At 48.5% G+C, this 23,958-nt stretch overlaps 10 protein-coding genes across 10 annotated transcripts; 5 read left to right on the top strand and 5 right to left on the bottom strand.

Moving 5' to 3' along the window:
- Window positions 1-786: 786 nt before the first annotated feature.
- COCSADRAFT_21238 (uncharacterized protein) lies at window positions 787-1,827 on the bottom strand (the record flags this gene model as incomplete). The annotated part of the gene is made up of 3 exons (XM_007695855.1): window positions 787-1,178; window positions 1,228-1,560; window positions 1,647-1,827. The coding sequence occupies 3 exons, from the start codon at window positions 1,825-1,827 to the stop codon at window positions 787-789; spliced, it is 906 nt and encodes a 301-aa protein (XP_007694045.1).
- Window positions 1,828-5,302: 3,475 nt separating this feature from the next.
- COCSADRAFT_76162 (uncharacterized protein) lies at window positions 5,303-6,092 on the top strand (the record flags this gene model as incomplete). Its single annotated transcript, XM_007696235.1, has 2 exons — window positions 5,303-5,670; window positions 5,726-6,092. Coding segments are annotated over 2 exons (735 nt in total), but the record flags the coding sequence as incomplete, so codon positions are not given.
- A 2,025-nt stretch (window positions 6,093-8,117) lies between these two features.
- On the top strand, window positions 8,118-8,815 carry COCSADRAFT_76141 (uncharacterized protein; the record flags this gene model as incomplete). The annotated part of the gene is made up of 2 exons (XM_007696236.1): window positions 8,118-8,621; window positions 8,645-8,815. Coding segments are annotated over 2 exons (675 nt in total), but the record flags the coding sequence as incomplete, so codon positions are not given.
- Window positions 8,816-10,170: 1,355 nt separating this feature from the next.
- On the top strand, window positions 10,171-11,968 carry COCSADRAFT_194858 (uncharacterized protein). Its single transcript, XM_007696237.1, has one exon. The coding sequence runs from the start codon at window positions 10,286-10,288 to the stop codon at window positions 11,897-11,899; it is 1,614 nt and encodes a 537-aa protein (XP_007694427.1). The 5' UTR covers window positions 10,171-10,285; the 3' UTR covers window positions 11,900-11,968.
- A 1,057-nt stretch (window positions 11,969-13,025) lies between these two features.
- COCSADRAFT_155193 (uncharacterized protein) lies at window positions 13,026-13,757 on the bottom strand (the record flags this gene model as incomplete). Its single annotated transcript, XM_007696238.1, has 2 exons — window positions 13,026-13,536; window positions 13,609-13,757. 2 exons carry the CDS (start codon window positions 13,755-13,757, stop codon window positions 13,026-13,028), a joined length of 660 nt encoding a protein of 219 aa, XP_007694428.1.
- A 652-nt stretch (window positions 13,758-14,409) lies between these two features.
- On the bottom strand, window positions 14,410-15,205 carry COCSADRAFT_155194 (glycoside hydrolase family 61 protein; the record flags this gene model as incomplete). Its single annotated transcript, XM_007696239.1, has 2 exons — window positions 14,410-14,835; window positions 14,897-15,205. 2 exons carry the CDS (start codon window positions 15,203-15,205, stop codon window positions 14,410-14,412), a joined length of 735 nt encoding a protein of 244 aa, XP_007694429.1.
- A 1,103-nt stretch (window positions 15,206-16,308) lies between these two features.
- COCSADRAFT_78622 (carbohydrate esterase family 1 protein) lies at window positions 16,309-17,297 on the bottom strand (the record flags this gene model as incomplete). The annotated part of the gene is made up of 2 exons (XM_007696240.1): window positions 16,309-17,131; window positions 17,212-17,297. 2 exons carry the CDS (start codon window positions 17,295-17,297, stop codon window positions 16,309-16,311), a joined length of 909 nt encoding a protein of 302 aa, XP_007694430.1.
- A 523-nt stretch (window positions 17,298-17,820) lies between these two features.
- Window positions 17,821-19,890, top strand: COCSADRAFT_194860 (uncharacterized protein; the record flags this gene model as incomplete). The annotated part of the gene is made up of 2 exons (XM_007696241.1): window positions 17,821-18,699; window positions 18,752-19,890. The coding sequence occupies 2 exons, from the start codon at window positions 17,821-17,823 to the stop codon at window positions 19,766-19,768; spliced, it is 1,896 nt and encodes a 631-aa protein (XP_007694431.1). The 3' UTR covers window positions 19,769-19,890.
- An 8-nt stretch (window positions 19,891-19,898) lies between these two features.
- On the bottom strand, window positions 19,899-21,259 carry COCSADRAFT_185993 (uncharacterized protein; the record flags this gene model as incomplete). Its single annotated transcript, XM_007696242.1, has 3 exons — window positions 19,899-20,166; window positions 20,247-20,675; window positions 20,715-21,259. The coding sequence occupies 3 exons, from the start codon at window positions 21,257-21,259 to the stop codon at window positions 19,956-19,958; spliced, it is 1,185 nt and encodes a 394-aa protein (XP_007694432.1). The 3' UTR covers window positions 19,899-19,955.
- A 958-nt stretch (window positions 21,260-22,217) lies between these two features.
- COCSADRAFT_130195 (uncharacterized protein) lies at window positions 22,218-23,950 on the top strand. Its single transcript, XM_007696243.1, has 7 exons — window positions 22,218-22,386; window positions 22,448-22,533; window positions 22,599-22,766; window positions 22,871-23,103; window positions 23,164-23,305; window positions 23,377-23,524; window positions 23,604-23,950. The coding sequence occupies exons 1-7, from the start codon at window positions 22,305-22,307 to the stop codon at window positions 23,858-23,860; spliced, it is 1,116 nt and encodes a 371-aa protein (XP_007694433.1). The 5' UTR covers window positions 22,218-22,304; the 3' UTR covers window positions 23,861-23,950.
- Window positions 23,951-23,958: the final 8 nt, after the last annotated feature.

Raw genomic sequence — 23,958 nt, forward strand, 5'->3', positions numbered from 1 at the left:
CTTGCTGTTAGAGCACTCCTGCCACATCACGACAGTGCATACAGCGGCCGGCCTCGTGCAGCGCGACAGCCCTCTGACGATGTCTGTTCGACGCACTGCCAGGTCTAGACGTGGGTCTCATGTAGTCCCCTCAGGGTCGCAGCAGCCCTATGGCCGATCGCCGGACCCGCCCACACAAGCCACCACCGCAAGCCCGTGTCCGTCCATGGACCCAGCTTCGTTCCCGCTCGGCCGATCCCACTTTTCAGGCGCGTTTACGCCGTCCCAGATTCAAGGTTCGTGGTTTGAGAAACCCTAGGTCGAGGCATGGGCAGTCTTAACATAGCACGCAATGCAGAGGCCATGCTGCAGGGCCGTTCACGCCGTCCGACGTGTGTATGCTAGTGCAAGAGAGTGGGGCGGGTAAGATGCGGACGTAGGTAGCGGAAGCGGTGGGTGCCGTCATTGCTAGCACCTGACGTCGGTTCTCCACTTCCCCAATGCCTTACCGGTAGCCTAGACTTGTAACGAAACACGACAACCCCTAATTCAGGGGTGGGGGATAGGCTTGCCGGAAACATTATATTCGCAGTCGATAATTTACAAAGCCCCCTTCCAGTTCATACGCGCAAATAGAAGAGGCGTAGATAGCTGGAATACGATGATGCTGGAACAAGATGAAACGTTCAAACGGTAGCGCAAAAAGAGGATAGGTATCAAATAACGCTTCGCTGATAGTCACAGTACAGCGGGCAAGACGTCAAAGTCTTTCGACGCTGCTTCGCAGTCTCCGTTTGTCCACTCTTTTCAAGAACCTGTCATTACAACGACCTCCTGTTTCGTTACTTGACTAGACTGAATTGAGTCTAATTCCATGGTCACAAAACGGAACCGCGACGTGCCGAAACGACCAAGCACGCGCTCGACAAGCGGCTTGAGGAACGGTGTACAAGCTGCAAAAATGAGGCCTATCTCTTCGACTCTGTACCACCAAAACAGTGGCATCCAATCACGAATAGTGCTTTCTCGAGGGTTCCAAAGGTATGCATGGTATATTATACATGCTTCGGCCGTAGCCGCAAGCAATCCGAGTGCCATGAGGGTGCTGATAAGTATCCGCTCCAGAACAGGCCGGTGCAACGACCAGACAAAATATATAGGTATAGCAGCGAACACAATGTCGCTCAACATGCCAATCGCTATTATGGTTCAGTACCTACTAGAGTAGAATACCAATTGCAAACTTACCTGAATAAATGTAGGTGTAGGATTGCGTCCTTGGGAGGGACCAGCAAACCGCGTCAGGCACGTATTCCCACATGGCCCGGATTGGGCGGCATTGGATAAGAGCAATGACGTCCAACGAAATTGGTAGGCACAGCTGGGTGAAGATCAAGATCTTGAGCACCACTCTCCAGGTCTTGGATGCTTCAAACCGAAGCAGCATGAACCCTATAGACATCCTCGCGAGAGAAGATGCCCAAAATCCCAAAAACCCCAACGCATATAAATGTTTGCGAATCTGAACCATAGTACCTGGTACCAGATAGTACTCAGGACGTCCGAAACCAAGAGATATAGCTGTAAATAAGTTGAACAATACACCCAGTTCACATAGCTGCCATGAATCATTAACGGTAACCCGGTCAGATATCCACTATAGGTACTTACGAGAGCCGCTGAGACTAAGTAATCGGGGGCACCCAGCTTGAACACAGGTCGAATCCGAGTGTACATGCGCACTCCATAAACAATTATTACAATTGCCAACAAGCATGAAACACCCACAAGCCCTGGGGTAGCGTTGCTGGTATCTCCACCCGCCGGCGGCTGCTGACTCGTTTCCATGGTGCTCGGGGTAGTGAAGTTTCGTTGTGAAGATTCGGAGTATCCACCTAGGTAGGTATTGATTTAAGAGTGTTTTGCTTTCATATGCTCATCAAGACGAAGGAGCCCAGCGACCTTTTAAAACTTATATTCTGCATTTGTATAAATCTGAATTAGAGAGCGTCCTGCTGCTTGTCACCTTACTTACAGCCACACCGACATTCCATGCATTGCTCGAATCCCCGCTGGGTGCTATGTGCGTGCTGTGAGTCATGTCCAAGGTCCTCTAGTTTACTGATATCATGGTGGCCTTGGAAAATCGGTGGCCAGAGCGGATGGCCAAACTTTGGTCAGAATCCTTGGATGTGCTGCGTTGAATTCGGTCTCAAATCCCACTGGTTGGATCCCTAATGCACCTAATCATTTTTGTCCATAGACTTCGCGCTAATTCCTCCTCTACACAAAACGAATGTGGCGAACCCGACAGGCGTGCATGACCCGGCTGCAAGGACCACCTGGGCATAGATGACGTGAGGCTAGAAACGATAACCGACACCGCGGATAAGCCACTCTCCATGCAATAGGATGCATAAGACTACAGCTGAAAGTATTAATCGAGGTGGAAAGCTCCGCCTACCGTTCAGGTGGTATTGCGAACGGTACGATAGCGCGCCACCAACGCATGGGCCATAGCAAGACACTGAATATTCTTACTCCAACAACTCTCTTTACATCAATGCTGCTTTGCTTTACTTATCCTTGATCTGTATATGAATTATAACATAAGGACACATTTAATAGCTTCGATTGCTTTTTATGGCCCATGCGTTCGGAGCGCGCTATCGCACCGTTCGTTTGACCCATAACGCCTGCACGTAGTTTACTGCACGATGGACGGACTGAGAGGCCCGCCGGGTGGCTGTCCCCAAAAGCTGGAGGCTTGCCGTAGCGTGGCAGACTAGCAGCTTGGCGATCGTGCGAGTGCGCACAACAGCGCTCGACCGCGTTCGCGCCCAGCTGTCAGCTCCAACCTACCTACCTACCTACCTCTACGCAACCCTCACGAATAGGGCCCGATTCGTAATTTCTCCGCAACTCGGGCCTGTTCCGTCTCCCCTTTCAGTCCTAGCGGGAAACCAACCCCTTTTTATGATCTATTCAGGTTTAGCTGAGTCGCGGGGAAATCACTAGTCGGGCCCTGTTCGTGAGGGTTGCGTGGAGGTAGGTGGTTCTAAAGCTCGTGACTTTGACAGAGCGAAAGGTACCCGAGATGTGGTTCCCATTAAGATATAAGGGTGCAAAGGAACACGCCAACGTAAGTTTATTAGGTCCACTAACTAAGAATGCATAACACTCATCTGAAGGACAGGGATATCGCTACCGGCTCGAAAGTAGAGAACTAGTCGTAACGGAACTAAGTGTTGAAGAGAAGTCTATAAGTGTGTATAGAATTTTGGAAGAGTTTGTTGTACCGATACAGTATCCCACCATGTCGGACTAGGTCTCTGTAGTAATAAATTTCGTACAACGTATTAGTCGCTCGCTGCCTAAGTTTTGGTGCCCTGTTAATGATAGAGACAACGCCTCAGGACTATCTTCGCCTACATTGTGAGGATCTGGGGTCTCTAACGCAAGTGCTAGAGGCGTGAGGCTCTTTGATATGTAGATGAAGAAAGCGTTTGCAGGGTCACTATATATACTAGCATAGTAGGTGCCAAAACTTTCAGATATAGCCGTACTGGAGCTGGGCGATCCGCCAAGAGTGGGTCCATTGGACCGCTCTTGGTCGGATAGCAGGTCAGCAGTTTGAAGGTCCTTGGCCCACATCCGCACGAAAGCTATATTATACAGAAGCAAAATACGGTGCGGCTAGGCTACGGATGCCGCCACTATCGAGAGCGAGCAGGAAGAGGCCATGCTCAAACATGGCTGGAGGAGAGAGCAGGTTGATTCAGTGAAGAAGCTAGATTAGATAGGAGTTATACAGTATTACACGGATGACTTCACAAGGCCGCAGAGCCGCACGTAAAGTGTTGAACATGTCGTGGTCTATTTTAGCTAGACGAAGTTGACAATGAAAGAGGCCCATCTGCGATGCCAAGTCAGCGGGATCACCAAGCAGCGAGGAGAAAGGTTCAGCCGAAGTGCGGTTAAAGTTTTCTTGTGAGAATTCAGAAGCTAGAAAGGTAGCGGTGCTCCTACAATGCTTATATAATGCGCCAGTTGCGCTCGACTAATTCTAACGCATCCTGAGAAACTGTTATATCTCGACACGAACTTCCTAAAAGAGACGATCACAAGGGTCACGATTCCTAACACTAATTCCAAAATATGATCTCGATACGAAAAAAATCCGCAGAGTTGAACAGCTTTAGTTGAAGTTACTCAAACAAGGCATTTGATGAGTGTGTTGTTTGGCAAATGAGACCGCCTCTTGCTTCCGCGGTGCAGGTTTGGGTCTTGGCTGGAATTGGCACTAACGCTTGTGGTGTAGTTAGACGTGGATAAGGATAACAAGGTTGCGTCACGTACGTCTATCTTGTTACACCCCTCTTGGCGAGGCAAGCTCTTGCGAACATTGAGAAACCGAGACGTAATTTGGTTTTCGCGGCAGACAAGCTCTAGAACTTGAAGATGTATTATTTTTCCGCGTCGGTGGTGTGCACGCGTTATGAGCTGAGACGTGCATGCGCTAGCACTAGTTTTCACGGGTTGCGTCTCTAGGCTGCAGATGCCATGTAAGCACGGTCCTCCAAAAAGCAATATCGTCACCAACCCACAATAAATGCTATATGCAGAGACAGAGTTCACGGACTCGCTTCAATTGGTTTTGATACTGTTTTATGTCGTTATTGGTTATCAGCCCCAAGCTGTCGAGTCCACAAGCTGCGCCTCAATGTCCCAGGTATTGAACAAAACGCACTTCCTTCGGGATATTGCGAGCTCAAGCTTGTGCATGCACACTCGAGAAAGCAATTCCATGGCCACCTTTTGAGTTCCGGACCCACATAACTGAGCTCAACTGCAACTGTTTGAACTGTGTTGCTCCTTGGCCACTTTTATACAATAAATTCATCAAGCCAAACTTCACCTGATGATGACAGGGATGATATCCAACGAGAATGGCCAACAAGTCAGCATTATAGTGACCTCCTCCATCTATATCTTGATAGCTTTTGTTTCTGTAGGTCTGCGCCTTGTCGCCAGAAGCATCGGGAACAGAATTGATTACAGTGATTATTGCATTATCGTAGCCTTAGTAGGTCAAACATTGCATAAGGGGATCGCATCTGTTCTGAAATATCTACTAGCTATGTGACACTGCACTGCACGCTTGCTGCATCTCACTGGTTACATGTGGTGGCTTTGGATTCCATAATGTGGAGATTTATCAACGCTTTGGGCCTGAGAAGGCAACCCTCTTCTTCAAATTGAGACTAATAAGTGGCCCTTCCTGACTTCGCAACCTCTGACCACTTTTTTGCTGTAGGGAATCATATCCTTTTCGATACTGTGGAACGCCACTGTGTGTTTCAGCAAATTATCGGCTCTATTGATGTATCCGGCACTGATACCAACATCGTCTATGTTGAAGTGGGCCTGTGTTCTCGGCACTTTGATCATAACGTGGAATATGGCCGACGTTATTGCTGCTTTGTTGATATGCCAGCCACTCGCGAAGAATTGGGACTTTAGGTTACCAGGAACTTGCGGTGGTCAACCGGCGTTTTGTTTCTCAATGAGGCTCGTCAACCTCCTCACAGATGCCGTGATCATTGTATTGCTAATGCCATATCTTTACAACTTGCGACTGACTTGGCGCAAGAAATTAGCCGCGATGGCCTTGCTTAGCGTTGGAACAGGGTAAGTGCGCGCTGTTGCACAGCTCTTCTGTTATCGATGCTGACATCTGGGTCAGAACTTGGGCCATTACTATATATCGACAAATACTACTACCTAGTTTAGACTTTGCGGATATGACGTACAACGGTGTGCTCGCCACAATCCTTTCTGGTCTCGAGCCTGCGGTCGCGATCGCTCTGGCGTGCATTCCCCTCATGCGTATTTTGTTCAGGAAGTCCAGGAGGACTACCCACTCCAGTTATCAGTACGGCAGTAACAGACAAACTGATCTTTTCCCAAAGAAAAGAAGTGAAACACATGGTCTCAACCTCACAGCCACGTTCTCGAAATTGGTGGACAAGAACGATGCTTCTTCGCAGGTTGAGCTGCAGTCTATCAAGCCTTCTCACATATTTCGTGTTTCGCCTGTTTACGAACACTAAAAATACAGCAGTTACTAGCTAGTCCAAACCATGCTATCGCAGTTGAGGGGAAGTGGGCGGTAAGAAGAGACTGATCGAGGAAATATGGAAAGATTGTGGACAAGGTGCAGCCTGATATCGCAACGTCAAAGCACACTTCCCAATGCATAGATGGTAAGAGTCGGTGGCCGAAGTGACATAGCGACGATAAGATGGCTGGGTTCTTTGGATTGCGCAACTAACCAGGCGGCTAGCAAGGATAGAACAAATACGTGGGGTCTATGGGAGAGACTCAACCTAGAACAGCTTGTGATTGGCGAGTACCCAGGGCCTCGTCTTGACTATACCTCTCTGTCTACATAAGTCTTGATATGGGGAATGAGCAAGTGCGGATAATCATACTAACAAGTCTTGCCGACTTATAACAGCGGGCCTGACTAGACCATTCAGTGCCTGCCTCAGAGCGAGCTTGCTGGGGCACAGCTGCGGCGTCCTGCACATGAAGGTTGTTTCTGAGTGATGTTCTGTTCTTCCTGTTGTTTGTAGGACACTAATGGCGGTACAAAAGCAAAAAAGAAGCGGGATCGATCGGCGGCAAGCCAATTACGTCTTCTTCCCGCTGCGTATGCGTCCTGGAAAATGCAAGCGTTCAACCCATTCGCAGACAGTTGAGAGAGTATGCAAGTGCTGTGGGGCTTGTGGTGAAGCCGTTTGATTCTAGGAAGAGCTAAGTTACTCAGGTGAGTAGCACAACCTGACGCTTGGTAGAGAGCCAGTGTCCACGCAGGATCAAGATTGGGATTACAACAGAAGCAAACGAAGGTTAAGGTGTGCTAACCACATCTCTGTCCACTTCATCGCCGGGGCGACTCGCCATCACACGCTGAATATATTATCAACAAAGGAAACATGGTGGAAGAAAGACGGACTCGGATTTGAATGGAGTCCGTGTGCCCGCAATAAATACGTGCAGGAGTATCACACTAATTGTGCCACGGCCGACGCGTAAAATGAGTAGATATCTTAGTAGAACGCATAGTACCCGGCTCTACCTACAAAACCGACTCATGATTACGTTCGGAGCATTCTTCTCAAACTATTGAAGCCTATCCTGTGCACTAGTACACCCCCGATTATTCCATGCATCATATGCAACGATCATGGTGTGATCGGAGTCCAGAAGAATCTTCTCCATGGACTCTGGAAGCTAGAGTAGAGCTGATTTGACGCCCACTGCCATCAGGAGGTCGCTGGCTTTTTTTCAGCGCTGACTCTCGTTATCCTGTTGCAGACTATCAGCGCTAATTCTCAGCTTTGCTCAGACCAAGGGGCCATATTAGCTCTAGCTTCCTTGTTGCAGTGTCTTATATAAGCTTATAATCTTCGGTCGCGAATGTCAGAGTAGTTACTGTGGTGATGACTGAGAACAATATCTCGTACGCGCTTGAGCGACATCCGTATATTTTCCCCCTGCTTCAACATACGGTCTATCTCCTCCAGTATAGGAGCCGATTAGCAAGTAATGCCTGTGCAGTCGCTTTCGTGTATTCGTTGTCTATAGACTTCAGAAAACTCAGCGATGAGCCCAGAGTTGACTAATATCTAGCAGAGTTAACTGCATTGCAAGTGAAGGTAGAGTTCTCTATACCTCATTGAGTTGGGTATAAAGTTCAGAGTTTCCCGAAGGCTGATGAAAAGATCCAGCACAGTGTGCAAGAATCGGGTCATTCATCTTCATCTTTAACGAACAAGAAACCTGCGAATGGTCACACCATGAAAGAGGACAGTAATTAGAGGTGGATTGTGTTACTGCTAGAGGCAGACACGCATATATGGCCGGGTAATACTGGATGAGGCAGACTGAGGCACTCTAAATAGCTTATGAGGACGGGAAAAGCTCAATATCTTAGCGCAATATAGGCTAATCAGGTAGTTACACTTCAACGTAGCCCTACAAGGATAACCCGGGAAGCGGAACCAAGAGGACGTCAAGGGTGATTATCAAACTTCAGGGACGTCCAATCAGATAAACAGCGAACCGCAGATCGCTTCACCAACGACGACTCAGACACCTCTAGCAACGCGTTAGAGGAAGCTCCTACATACGACGGTGAGGCCTGGCAGAAGCTAAAAACAGTTGTGAAACGTGCGTTGAGTGGTGCCTCAGAGAAAGATGCATCTACTATTCGGCAATCGCTCCACCACATGGCTATACAGAACACTCTTCTGACAAGCGAGAGCGAGGGTCTGCTTGACGCTTTTACTGCTAATAAAAGGAGAGAGATGAAGGGCAAGTCTCTAGACCTGCTGCAACACTATGAGTACTGGGGACCTTCGATAATGTGGACTCCTCGCTCGTTCCGTGAAGCTAAGGCTCGCATGAGGCTTGCAAGGGAGGAGCGAGAGGCAGGCGAGAAGGAAAAGGCTAACATGAAGGAGCTTGCTAAGGCTAATAAGCTGTACAACGAAAAGTTTGCGCAGGAGAAGCGTGGTGTGTGTGCGAGGGAGAAGGAAGAGCGTGACCGGCTGAAGACTGAAAAGGCCAAGGAAGTTGCTGAACGCAAGGCAGAGAGAGAGCGCGCCAAAGGCAAGCTCGTGACCATCAGAAAGTTATCCAAAAGCCGCCTACAGGCAAGCGCAAGGCTTTACAAAAAGCAGCACTAAGGAAGAAACAGAAACGTAGTGCTAGAGATGATATGGATGGTGCCTCGCGCAAGGCGCGTACCCCAACACCGCCACACTAAACTAACATTCGCGGCCGCAAAATCCTCCTGCCAAGAAAGTATTGGTGAGAAAGTTTGTCGCATAGATCTATAGAGTACTCTGCTAAGTTACCTTATAATAACTACTTGTGTGTGTGTGTGTGTGTGTGTGTGTGTGTGTGTGGCTCTACAGCCTTAATTGTGTGTAGCCCGTTTTGGTGATGCGCGTGCATTGTGTGTACGGACACGGTACTGATCCAACACGTTAGGCTAGATGTAGTAATTCAGAAGCCACTGACGAGCCGAGACAGTAGCGTTCTTCGTCAGATCCCCACTAGCGAGGGCTTGCAGTGTCTCAAGCCACGCCCTCTTTTCAAAGGACCAGACTCGCTAGGGCAGATTGTACCTTCTTCCGGCATTTTCCCTTCATTCCAGTAAGCAATAATATGCTTAGCTTGACAAGTCGTCGGGTAGGAATGTGCAGTGTGCTAGACGGGTACTAGTTAGCTTGGTCTTGCAAAGTGGCACGTAACATGCAATCTTACCCCAACACCATCATTCTCTAGGATAACGGCTCCCTAGAAACCGGCGCTCATGTTACGGGCGGACACAAGAGGTGTCTGTCCATCAAGCGAGTTGCTCATGAAGAGGATAGGGGTCTTCGTCTTGGCCTCGAAGTTGCCCTGATAGATCTTCTTGACTTTCCATGGCCACTGAGCGCAGATCATCTGAATGATAGCGTTCGAACCACCGACAATATAGCTGGTGGCATATAGATCGCGCGCTGTAGCAGATGCAGAGAGACTGGTCATAATACGCGTATACGTAAGAAAGATACTCTCGATATTAATTAATGTACTATATTAATATATAGCAAAATAATTATATTATAGTAGAACTATATGCTTGTAGAGGCGCGTAAGTTTTGTGGGGTAACTCACTTGCTTGCCTGGCTCACTCGCTTATCCAACACGTTATGGCTATTATAATCTTCCTACTCGCTCTTACCCAGATTGAGGTAGAGAATTATTAGCACCTGACCCCGTGTAACAAACGTCCAAAATTTGCTTGTAATTCGACCGGACAGTATCTTAGATAGCACTACAGTCTTGTGACTGCCGGAGAACACTTGGCGATCGAGAAACCAGTGCGGAACATGGCATGGGAGGACTAGTTGGGCTTTTTGCTTCTAAACCCGAGATCTTCCCGACGCTATTGTGTTAAAGGAAGGATGCACAGGACGGCAAAATGACTCATGCATATTAGCACGGCAAGCTTAGACTGCTAAAGATCTAGTCAAGGACAATTTCTCCGCACTCCCCCGCACGATAGATGTTAACCGAGATCCCCCACCCCGAGGGAAGTCATGGCAGTGTCGCATGGCAAAAAAGTTTGCAGTTGCTTGAATCATGCGTGCGTTACTGGTGCGAGCGTAATGACCCTTCAATAGAGACAGAAGCCCTCACTTGTTTCCCCCCTCATATTTTTGTCAATATCGACTGTCCTAGAACCATGGCGTATGGAATCAGTAGCTGCGAGCAATTAGCCACAGCCCTCAATGTACTTCCCGGGATCTCTGTGTTGAACACCACACATATCGCGAATGGCACACCAATTGCGCTCCTGGACCTCGTACCTTCATGTGCCAATGCTGCAAGCTACAATTTGGCCACCGCGACAACAGATATGTGCCGAGTAATCGTAAATGCCAGTTCTAGTGCATCCAGCACCAATCGTATCGAAGCATGGCTACCGGATAAGTGGAATGGACGGTTCCTTGCGACAGGCAATGGCGGTACCGGCGGTTGCATCGATTACGGCAATCTACAGAACGGTGCAAGTTTCGGCTTTGCTACCTTTGGCACAAACGGTGGACATGACGGGCAGTCTGGCTACGACTTCTTCCTCAACAAGCCCGAGAATATTAATGACTTTGGATATCGCGCGATTCACGTCGAAGCGGAGACAGGAAAACAAGTGATTGAGCAATATTATGGTCGCAAAGCAGATTACAACTACTACTCGGGCTGTAGTACTGGCGGACGTCAGGGCTTCGAAGAGGCGATACTGTACCCGGAAGACTTCGACGGGATTCTTATCGGAGCAGTGGCTGTAGACTGGCTCCGTATTGTGGCTTCGAAGGGTCTTCTGGCGCGACGCCTTGGCTGGCCAAACCTTGAGTCCTCCAGCTACGTTTCTGCCGCGCAATGGGCAGCAATTGTTGCTGCACAGGCTGCCTTGCTAGACCCTCTAGATGGGGTCAAAGATGGGATCATCGACAACCCGACGCTGCATAATTTCGACCCATCGATACTTGCTTGCGGCACCGGCGTGCTGAATTCGTCAGTTTGCTTGACTGCTGCGCAAGTCAACACCGTGCGTGAAATCTACCAGCCTCTTGCAAATACCTCGGGCCATGTTGTCTATCCATCTTTTGAAGTAGGTGTGCCGACTAGTGTATTTTCCGCTAATACTGAAGTTGTGAACGGCATGACGATGCCACGGCTCAAATACGGTCTGGTTGATGACTTCTGGCGTGGTGCAGTCTACAATGACACTTCATTCTCAGTACTCAACTTCACCACAAAAGATATGGATTTTGCCACCAATCTGAATCCTGGAGGTATCAACATTGCAGGTGGCATATCGCACGACGTCTCCGCGTATCATAAGAGGGGCGGAAAGCTCCTGGCATACCATGGTCGCGCTGATCCAACCGTCATGTCAGGCCTGGCATCGCGCACTTTCCAGAGAACAGCTGAGGCATTGGATCTAACAACCAACGAAATGCACGATTTCTATCGTCTTTTTTATATTCCAGGCATGGGCCATTGCGCCGGTGGTAATGGACAGTGGTCGATAGGTCAGCCACAAATTGACCGACCTACTGGAGCCCAGTTCAACGATTCACAGCATAACATTCTTCTCGCCATGGTGGAGTGGGTGGAAAAGGACCGTGCTCCCGTCACGTTGATCGGAACAAAGTACGTGAACGATACAGTGGCGAATGGAGTGATAGAGAGTCAAAGAACCCATTGTGTATATCCAAATGCGAGCCGCTGGGACGGCAGTGGCGATACGAAGGAAGCCGGGAGCTGGAGATGTCAACTAGAAGGCATTGTGTAAATCCCTCAAACCCATATAGCTGTTCACAATTAATCTTCTAAACTACCGCCTAAACGGGCAAAGACACGGTCATTATTAGCTTAGGGATTAACTAATCGCATTAACTACAGCAGGTGTCTTGTGTTATCTAATGTACGGAAGGTGGGGCAGTTTAGAACCATCACGCAATCAGGTGTAGGGATAGACAACAATTAGATTCTTACAAAGCAGCATATTTTCCTAATCTAGTTTTCTAACTCTAAATCAAGCCCTTACAAAAAATCTAAGGCCTCGATTGATTAGCTACTCGCTGGAAAGAGGCCAAAGTACAATTCCAGAACCTAGTATCGGATCATCGATAGCATTATTGTACATCTCAGAGGAGTGAACGCCTATGTGCCCTGTACCGAGGTCGAGTGTAGTACCGGATTCGAGGCAACTGCGAGAACACTTAGCAGCAATAGATCCAGCAAGTTTGTCGAGGCAAGTACTAGACCCAGTATCATCATAGAGATCTCATGAAATGATCTCGAGTACATATGCAGGCGTGTATCTATCATGGTCAACAGGATCTTCATTTCCGGCACTTGAAAAACAAGAAAGAACGACATGCGGATGCCCTCTAGTTCCACGAATGATTCATAGCCAGAACTAATCTACCGTGCTACGTACCTGGGTTTCGTATTCTCTATGCTGTTGTTAACGTCTGATGACTTAGAAGTCATCTCGTTTGTTCGTATCTAGTAAATTACATATATATAGTAGTAGTCGGAAATTGTTAGGATCCCAGTATAGGAATGGTACAAAAAGCACGCAAGGTCAAGCCAGCGAGAGGCATCGATTTCATTTCAGTGGCTTCCGGTTAGAAGACTGTATTATCTATGAAATCATTCATATCTATACACGACTTGCCTAGTAATTTAACCAACAAGAAATTATTTAGCTAGAATAGAGCCATGCCAATCGAAGAAAATGTTTAGTAAACCTAATTAAAGTGCGATACTCCATCTTCACTACGCCGGTGCTTTGTCTCCGACTATGATCATCCTCAATTCAATTGGCTGGCCTTTTTCTACAACAATATTAGCATACAAACATTTCAACCGCACCCATCACTGCACTTGGCAGTCGCTGCTTCATCTACCTCTTATCCCGAAACAAGCTCAAGGAAACCGAGAGACTCACCATCATCCAGCTTCGCCATATCAGCATGCCCAACCAAAATCTTCCCATTATCCCCCCGATACGCCAAAAATGTGCCTCGCGCCATACTCCCCATGACCCGCGTATCACCCTCCACATTTTTTGTCACAATCCACCCAAACGACACACTCGTCCAACTCTCCCTGAAATCAGTCTTGAGTGCCTTATAACTCGTGAACAACAGCGGGGACGGATCCCAATTCAGCTTACTTAATTCTAAGTCAGTATCACTTCCGCCCAAGGTGTAGTTGTAGACTGTATGTTCTTCAATGAACTTGTGCCAAGCGCAGCTCCATGCGCCGCTTTTGGGAGATTGCGAGGCAGGTTGGTAGATGGGTATAAAACCGACAGCATAAAAGATAGAGGGATGGACTGTGACATTGCGGATGTTTAGATATCCGGTGGGATTGTCGAGGGTGAGGTAGTGTTCTGTTATATTAAGGGAGGAGGGAGCACTGAGGTTGGGCAATTAGTGAGTAAGTGCTTGGCGGAATCAAAGTGACGGTGAAGTAGCAACTATGACGTACGATGCGACTTGGAAAGCGACAATTTTGTTGATATATGTGTCTTCTGTGACTGAGAAACCATCATGGTTCTTTCTGCAGGATGCGGGGACTTCAGCTATGATCCTCCCCGCTTGCAGAACTAATAGGAGATAAACTAGCGGGCGGAACATGGTGCAGTTTCTGAGTCACAATAGTGACGAATCGAAGATTTTCAAGAACTATCTTCGAAATATGATATCAAGAAGGATCGAGAATGTGTATACTCAATGTCTTGTGCAGGGGCCCGTATATAGATATACATTAATCTTGGTGCCTGATCTACAAATTTACCGAGACCTCTGCATAATAAATTGCATGTACTATCGACGGGTGAATGTCACAGGTGGCCTTACATTTCCAGCCCGCAATAGGCACCTGCTAGCCAGAATAGACAATCTTCTATATAGATCCCACACATCTAGGAAGGCCTAATCAATGTGAAGCGTGGCCTAAGGTGCGAACCGCGCTGAAATAGGCCTAGCATTAGAGTCTCGTGCCGCATCTCGAGATTCTGTACCCTCTTAACCGCAAACGTTGAACCCCCACCCAAAACTAGGTTTGATATCACAAGTAATAGTAAGAAGGATCTCTCCACTTTATAGAACAGCGAGTGGTTACTAGAAACTACTTAAGATTACGCCAGAAAGCGATATTTATCGTAGGGCATTAGTCACGTAACTTAGCCTCTTACTAAGAGCCAGCTGTTAGAGCCTAGCCTTCTCTTTACCCCCTCTGGGCCTCTTTAGAGTCTATTAGCCCACATAAAATCTCCTTTCACGACACTTAGAGAATCTTATTCAAATTGTTATTGTTTGGCCACATAGCGGGTCCAGGGAGCGGGCAAACAGTCGGCTGTGGCTTTGCCCAGCTGTCATACTTGAAGAATGGCTGCTCACGGTTGTATACTCCCGGAATCTTGAACGTAGGCGAGGGGGAACCGTTATAGCTGCTGGCAACTTCGATGTGCGCACATTGAATGTAAAACTCTCGGTTCGTGTAGGGAGGATGAGTGGTAATCTGCTCGATTCGCATCAAGTACTGGCCCGCTGGGATCTCGGCGGGGAGCTTGAAGGTGAACTGCTTCTTATGCCACGACAGCCATGCCGAATCAGCCGTAGAGCCAGGCTGATGTCCAAGCTGGTAGACTTTGAACCAGTCACCAGAGCCATCGTAGTCACGAACATCGCCGGGTGCTTTCGAGAGATAAATCTAATAAAAGGGAGTTATTACAATGAGGAGATCTGCTAGAGTAGTGGTTAGGTAATCATACCTGTACGGGGCCTGGATGGAATAATTCTGTGTTAATAGATGCTTGGAAACCAATGACATCTTGGCCTGCCTTGACCTTGTAGGTCTTTGGCTGAGTGCGGTGATTCATGGAACCCTTGTTGCAGCGGAGATGTTCGCTGTTAATGAATCTGCCTTCATCCCATGAAGGCTGGAAACCGTTGTCGTGCTCGCGAACATACTGGTGTGGGCCAGTGACTTGACCGTTGATTACAAAATGTGGGAAGTGGTAGTGCGCTTGAGTGAGGTGGGACAGGTGCCCGAGGAAGCTGATGGCCAGCAGAATCTTCATTGCCCCGTAAGAACTCAATATTGAATTGACCAGTGCAAGGAATAGCTTGGAATGGATGCAGTCAGATTCAAGTCAGACTCAGACTCTTTATAATTTCGTTACATGCTTCGAGACCTCACCAGCTGTGTAGAAATGCAAGCTTTGATAGGCCATTGAAGGAGATGAGGAAATCATCGTAAGGCGATATGAAGTGACCCTATGGGTATTTCAGTGTTTGATTGACATATATCATACAATATGTATATAGCCCTAAAAAGTAAAAGTGAGAAGAGGGGGGGGGGGGTGGACTCCGCATATTCAACGCCGATGCACTGGTTTCTGTTCCTACCAACTGGCAAGTTCAAGCAAAGCCATGGAATGATCGCAAAAAGATTTAGCTGAACTCTTTTGTCTTGACTTCCAGTGCATGATTCCTATCACGCTGTGTGAACCTAGAGGAGGTCTTCCGTCCAAAAAGTGCCATCGTGCGCTTAACGAATCATTCACTACATACGCACACACACCAGACCTATAAAATCGCCAAGCAGCCTAATACTAAACACGGGCCGTTGAGCCATGATATGTTTGAATCGCTTGCGTGAAAGAATGTTTCATTTCGGGTTCTCGCTCGTCGCAATATTTGCGAATGTTATACTGTACTTATGTCGTACATTATAACCTTTTCAGATATGGAAGCGACATTAGTGTCCGGGATAGTTCGGCTATATCTTGATTCTGTTGCTAGCTGTCGATGAACAACAAATCACACTTGTTTTAGATTTCTGTTATCATCAAAACCATAATAGCCAGAAGAGCAGAGAGATGATATCAATATATGCACCATGTCCATCTCATTTAACACGAAGGAAGATTAGTAGTTCTACTGTTAAGGGGTCTGGAGGCTCACACGCCCAGGTACCCTTTTCCTCAACACTTACTCTTGCCTCTTGCTGCCAGAGGGTTTTGCCTGCGTATGTGGGCAGAAGAGACATGCCACGTTTTGGTGATTGTGCTGTCCACCCCCTCGTACCTTTACTTAAGCTTATACATGTGTCCTCGCAGTAAATATAGAGAATAGAAAAGTACCCAATCAAGTTCTAACATTGGATCAGATGATTGGATATCTAGAACTGATTAAAGAACCCCCAAATCTCATCTGGAACGTAGCTGCGAGCGCCACTGTCACTCCCGCCATCCACAGGTGCAGGCGCATGTCCACCATCAAACGCAAGCCATGTAACTGGATACCCAGACTTGCAGCCAGAGTATTTCGTTGTTACATGTGTCTTGCTGCCAGCTGCGGGCTCCCTAGGGCTCTGGCTTGTGCAACCATTGTTCTTAACGAACCTATCACGCAACGCCCGGCCGCCAGCAACATTGAGCGTTCCGTCGCTGATACCATGAATCCCAAGGTACGCGATGGGGTCATTTCCACCATTACATCCACTTAGCTGCCCTCCAGAGATAACAGCAACTGCGCGAAAGTCTTTAGCGCGGGAGCATGCGATGGAAAAAGACATCGATCCGCCGTATGAAAAGCCCGTCGCGAATCTCTTTGTCGTGTCAACGCAAAGGTCTGCCTCGATTGAGTTCCTCATTGCATCAACGAATGCAATATCCTCCCCGCCGCTGTTTGGCCAACCGTTATTTAGGCCCTGTGGCGCAACTAGGATAGCGCCCTCGTTGGACTTTTTCTGCATGCCATAATATGCCCATAGAGCACCGTCAGATCCGCCACTAGAGACGTCTCGCATGGTGCCGCCAACCCAGTGAAAGGCGAAAATCAACTTGTAGGGCTTGCTTTTGTCGTATCCAGAAGGTACACGAATGGTGTATTGCCGATTCTTGCCATTGACGTTGATATTCTTCACGCCCGACGTCAGCGTGGGCGTCTTTCCGCACCCAGCTGAGTTTGCGCGCTTGACAAGATCATGTGTAGTGCCAAAGCTGGCAGTTGGCAACTTGGAGATGTCCGCTTTGTTGTATAAGCGTTGCATCCTGTCATATTGGTTGTCTGATGGTGAGACTCACAATCTTGATAGTATCCCGGTGCACCCAATACTGAGGCTGCACCCATGAGCAAAGCTCCAGCGAGAGATGTAATATAAAGCATTTTGATCCGATGAGCAATGTGACAGCACATCCCCTTTGTGAGAGATGACTCCATATTATATACGCCCACTACTTGTGGATCTAGAAGCGCATCACCTGATGCTCCATCCACTCTCGCCCAGACGATCAGTAGTAACAGTAAAGCACGGTAGTTTTCCGGCCCAAAGCCTTACGCACAATATCTGGAAGATAGGCATTCAACGCCAATCAGTTTGGCTGTGGGGCAAGCCTGGGCCTCCTACTCCGCAGTAACGAGATTCTCCGTCATGCGCGTTGTTTCATCATGCTCTGATGGCCGTGCGCTAGCTATCTTTGTACAGGCGCAAACCCTTCTTGGTCATGGCTCTACTCTGGTCTTCCCCGCAGTTTTGATTGTTGCAATCTCGGGGAATTCGTACTACTAGTTACCGGTATATTAAATGAAGAAATGCAAATTCTCCACGAGCAATGTATGAAAACTGGAGAAAACCAGGACGGTGTTTCGGAATCCATACCCAGTTTCAGCGACCAGGATTCGACCAGTCATGCACTGGAAACTTGTTTCGTTCTACGTAGCCTTGTGCGCCTACGCTGCGCGCGCAGTGGACTTTTATGTCTTACCGTCTGGCTCAGATGGATTTGCAGGAACAGCAGCTGCTCCTTTCAAAACACTCGCTAGAGCGCAGCAAGCTGTTCGCAACCAGATTGCTGGAACGGCCAAGGAAAACATCACCGTCCACGTTGGTGCAGGCACATATACGCTTTCAGTGCCCCTCAAGTTTACAGTCGAAGACTCAGGCAAGAATGGTGTCACGGTCAAATGGGTTGGGGCCGGTGCGACGATATCAGGTGGGCTCAGGATTACCAACTGGACAGCAGGATCAAATGGTGTGTACTCCGCGAACGTTCCGGTGGGCCTCAAGTCGCGAAACTTGTACGTCAATGGGAAAGCTTCCAATTACGCACGCAGGAAGATTGCAAACCGAAAAGACTTCACTTACACGAGTACTGGTATGAAATGGACTTCAAGCACATACGACTGGCTTTCCTCTACCCCGGGGTTGAATGGCGCAGAGATTCGCTTTATCAACTCTTTCGCAGACCGTTATGCACCCATAGAATCGGTTGGAAACAGAGAGTTGATAATGAAGCAAAACACATGGTACAACCAGATCTGGGGCTATGACACCGTCAACAAGAACAATGCGGACTTTGGTGTTTGGGTACAGAATGCTTTGGCACTCCTGACAGAGGGTGGTCAATTCTATCTCGACTCGGCTGCTGGTAAAATCTACTACAAACCGCTCTCTGGCGAGAACATGGCAAGCGCAGACACGTATTTGGGGGTTTCCGAAGCGCTCATTGTAATTGGCGGAACTTACGCGGATCCCGTTCACGACATCTCGTTCCAGAATATCAACTTTGTAAGCTTGAGCCTAGGCTACTGCATAGACTCACCTCTCACTCAAACCACAGGCTCATACTACATGGCTGCAACCTGCTCGCATTGGATACATTGATCAGCAGACGGGAGGCAACATTTGCGAAGACAAGACATATGACTCCTCCAACTTTGAGTCTACCCGTCCCAATTGGTGTCAAATGCCGTCTGCAATCCAGATTAGCGCAGCTAAGAACATAGTCTTTTCTGGTGGAAACTACTCAATGATGGGTGGCGGAGGCATCGGTATCGGCAACGATGCCAACGCCCATATCACCGGTACTGGGCTGGGAGCAAACAATATTGCGGTTAAGGATGGCTACTTCACGCAGGTAATGGGTAACAGCATTACTGCCGGCGGCATTCGAGCCGATGCACACCATCCAAGCGATGCACGCATGACAAACTCACGCATAGAGATATCCGGTAACATCTTCTACAATGTTTCGTCTCTATTCAGTTCTACAGTACCGATCCTCGCGACATATGTCCAGAATTCCCTCATCTCGCATAACGACATCTACATCACTCCTTATACTGGCATCTGCATTGGCTACGGCTGGGGATCTAACGATGCCGGAGGTAGCTCTGAGTACGTCAACCGCGGACTATACAAGTATCAACCAAAGTATACGAATCCGACAACGTTGATGAACAACCGTGTCGAGGGCAACTTGGTTCACGGCTACGGCTACTCACACACTGACCTTGGCGCTATATACACTCTTTCAAAGAGTCCATCCACATACATTGTCGAGAATTATGGCTTCGACTCCAGTGGCTTTGGTGCTTATACGGATGAAGGCTCCAATTCATACTTTATCCAAAATAACATCTTCCTCTCAAATGGCATCTGGTATGCGCGCAACGGCGTGAACACGGCAAACAACACCATTACTGGTAATTACGGCAAGACTGGGCCGACTATTTCTGGCAATACAATTGTTTCGGACATTTCGAAAGTATCTAATGCGGCAAAAAAAATTGCGCAACGCGCTGGTGTACTACCTGAGAAGCGTGCTGGTCGGCCAGTGTCGAATCCCCCAATCTAACGTATTGAGGCGGATGAGCTACCTCTGGAACTGGGCAACGCCCGTTTCTATCAGCAAAATCATCGTTAAATATCAGACTGTATTGCTTTAATACCTAGCCTTTATGATAGTATTTACTAGGGTATATTGAAGCATGTTACAAGGCTTATGCAGCCAATGTGTCGAATTGAATGTGGCATTCGTGTTCCTAGAATATGTTGTGAGAGGGCAAGGCTTTGGTATTGGTGCAATGGTAATGGGAGCCAAAACTCAACTTTACGCCGCTGCATCCTTCATCGTAAAAAAATTCGTAGCGACTTGTGATACCAGGCGAAACTGTATCAAGATTACCAACGGTAGTGGTGGTATAATTGCGATATACAGCGGCCACTAACGTGGTCATTTCCGCTATTGCAAGGCTAGTCTGAGTAAGCAAGTAAGTCTAGTTAAATCGAGCAAGTGACTGTGTACTGCAACCAAAGGGAGGACAATGACGTACTGGAGCCTAATACACATTCTGCTTCGGCTGGAAAATGCCCAGAACCACCTGTTCATTTCGGGAATGTTCTGGGAGGGATCCATCCAACGATCGGGGTTGAACTGCATCGGATTCGGGAAGACTTTTGGGTTCCGATGTAGGATATACGGCGAGACAGGTACTGTAGTTCCTGCTGGGATATGATAGCCATCAATCACTGTGGCTGTGGGGGCTTCCCGTGGCTCAGAGGTTGGCAAGGGAGCATAGAGTCGCAGAGTTTCTTTGATGACAGCGTTTACATAAGGAAGTTTGTCACTGGTCTCGACGGTTGGAATGCCGTCTGGGTTGAGGCCTTCCTGGTATATGCTGCGGACTTCGTCGATGAGTTTCTTCTGGAACTTGCTGCTCTCGGGACGGGAGAGCGACCAGATGAGAAACATCAAGGTGTCGCTGGTGGTGTCGATGCCAGCAAGGAGGTGGTCGGCGCACTAGGAAGCGATATCAACGTCGTCCAGTCCACCAATAGTCTGTTGGGAGCAGTGATGCTTCCACAGCTTCGCGATGAACGGTAGAGTCTGCTCCACGCTCTCAGAGGGGTCGTAGGCCGCTGAACTTCGTGCAAATTCTTGGCATGCAATAATAGTGTGGCGCCGGATGCCTGTGTACGTGATTGGTAGCTGCATCGGATAAAAACAGCGGGCGACTCTTCCAAAAAGACTGGTGCTAGAATACAGCCATGCAGTGAAGCGTGGTAGGTGAACGGCGAACCAGGACAGTCTACGACACGTAACGTCCACTACATCATCGACTAACGCGCAGTCGGCTTCGGAGCCTTCCAAGCAGGACGTCTTCCCGTACTTCCCATATAAGAAGTCAGTGGTAACGTCTAAAGAAAAGTAGTGTAATGAGGCAAATATCTCGCTCGAGCCTTCCTGTCGTGCAATCAGATTTAGATACTGTCGGACCTTAGCTTCGATCATGGCTGCGTTGGCGCCTTTGAGCATGGCCGATTTGGCGTAGGCATTGGCAAACATCTTCTTACGCTCAGAGTGCTCGCGACCGGACAGAAGGAAAACATATTCTTGCGCCCATAGACATGGAACATGTTGTAGAAGCTGGTCCGCTCGAAACCGCTGCCAGCTCCATATATGGTTCGCAGGGCGGAAGTGCTGTTGAACGACACTTCACTAGGCCCGAGGCGCACGACGGGGCCGTACTTGTTGTGAAGTGCGTGAATGGTGCGTGTGCGTGTGCCTCGGAAGTCTTCTAATGCAAGTCGCCATCTTGTGAAGGCAAACGCTTTTGGACCTGGTATCTTTGCAAGAGGGCTTATAGAGAGAGGAAAGCAAAGGTGGTAGAGTAAGAATGCTAGACCAAGGGTGGCAGCGACAACAACTGCTATGGCCGTTGCCTAGCGATAAGAGAGCAGAAGAGTGCTATGATGAAGCGCGTTCAAAAATCTGAGACACGTGTATAGTGACGCTGCTGCTGTTGAGCCTGTACAATTAGCCCTAATAGTCCTCTTAAATAAGCGCATCTCGATCAATGCTTGTTTTGTGTGACTGTCGGGAGATAGTGATGGATTGGGGTTGGTTGGGAGGATGGTAGGATAGATAGTAGCGTGGTTGCCCGATTCTGGCTGGGGACGCCAAATCCGGCAACCGCCAGCGAGACTGGCGTCCGTGCTCATGTGCAGCCAGCGACGGCAGGCGCGTCAGTCAAGGCACCCCGGGCTGCTCGGCTTCGGCAGGCGTCTGCGAGGTCTTATTTCATATGACGTAGGTGTGGAAAGCGTATGCGAACTTCCTATCAGCGCCCTTCTGCGACTCTTCAGCGCGGCCTTTTCGACTACGTAAACATGCAGACCCGCATCGCCTTTGCGTTAGGCAGATACACGTACAAGATAAGAATTGAACTGAGCCGAATTGAGCTCAGTACTAATACGTATATAAAGATAACGACTCTTGTCAAAAATGACCACCATCCGTGCATCCCAGCTTTTGACCACTGTACGGCTTCCTTCTAGCTTGGCACCCTTATCCGGACTCAAAGTCGTCGTCTTACTCCCAAACACTGAACATGCGACTAAACGCCTGGACGTGTCTTCTGTCCACGGTGGCTGCTCTCAATGTTGGCCCAGACTACAGCCATCCTATTGAAGGTTTGTAGAGCCTACACGAAACAGACGGACGAATTGGATCCGTGTGCTAATCCGTTCGTAGACCTCGATGTTGATCTCCCCTTCTCTCAGCCAGTGACATTTGCCCATCTGGAATGGCAGCGCTGTCTTGCTGCATCTCATGACAAAGTACGTCGTTCATTTACTTGTGCGAAAAATCAGCCCCAGCGCTTAGCTCCTAATCTGGCCAAAAGCCCTTGGACATTGCAATATTAGGATTTCCGTATGATACATCGACGTCCTACAGGCCAGGTGCCCGCTTTGGTCCTCGAGGTATCCGAGCTGGTTCTGCAAGGGAAAAAAAGGGCAGAAGCTACAACACAGTCTGGGAAGTCGACCCTTACGAGGAGGGACTCGCCATTGTAAGTTGGAGCATCCAGCACACACAAGGGACCCTGTAATGAGTAACGCTCTTGCTCGGCCTGTTTACTCATAGAATCCACCTTATTAATATCTTGACTTCCAGGTCGATTGCGGCGATGTGCCTATTACCCCGTTCGATGCAGCTCATGCTTTCAAGCAGATGGAACAAGGCTACAGGCAGGTCTTGTACCATCTAACCTCTTCAACAAACTCATGGGAACATCCGCGCATAATCAGCTTGGGAGGTGACCATTCCATCGTCCTGCCTATTTTAAGGTCTCTCAAGACTGTATATGGACCTATATCGGTAATTCACTTGGATTCGCATCTGGATACGTGAGCAATGTCTTCCCTTTAGCTATTTGAAAGAAACAACGCTAACTGTATCGCATACAGATGGGATCCCTACGAAGGCTACACTGGTATCAGATCAAACCAGTCCGCCCTTACTCATGGTACTTTCTTTTGGCACGCTAGCCGGGAGGGCTGCATCAGCAAAGGGACCAGTGTGCATGGAGGCCTTCGAACCAAGCTATTTGTCAGTGCCGTCACTCCTCAATACTCCAACTCAGAGAACAGTTATACTAATCCCTACTCTCATCGTTGCAGAGCCCCAAGGATTACGAAATTGACAAAGATGTCGGCTTTGGTATTATCGAGGCACACGAGATCGATGACATTGGCATGAACGGTATCATCGAGAAGACACTTAGCTTCGTCAAAGACACCCCTACCTATCTTTCCATCGACATTGACGGTGAGATACCTCCTACCCCGTGCCACGTCTGCTGTTTTCTTTGTGCACCTGAAGACGCCAATATGCTGACTCGTTATAGTGCTGGATCCAAGCATCGCTCCAGCTACAGGCACTCCAGAATCTGGCGGATGGACTACGCGCGAACTCAAGCGGTTCATCAAAGGCCTTGAGGGCATCAATCTAGTTGGTGCTGACGTGGTAGAAGTGAGCCCACCGTATGACACCGCCGCCGAAATCACGTCGATTGCGGCTGCGGACCTGATCGTGGATATTATGGCGGCCATGGCCAAATCAAAGAAGGGGCCAGCGCTGTCGAGGGTAAAAGATGAGCTTTAGAATAACCGAAACCCTATTTTGGCATGCAACCGAGGCGTGATTGGCCATTGTTGTGACCAGAAGAATGAACAAGATAACCACAAGTCAGATAGGAGCAA

This window comes from Bipolaris sorokiniana (genome assembly GCF_000338995.1).
Source record: "Bipolaris sorokiniana ND90Pr unplaced genomic scaffold COCSAscaffold_1, whole genome shotgun sequence".
In the NCBI taxonomy this organism is placed as follows: domain Eukaryota; kingdom Fungi; phylum Ascomycota; class Dothideomycetes; order Pleosporales; family Pleosporaceae; genus Bipolaris; species Bipolaris sorokiniana.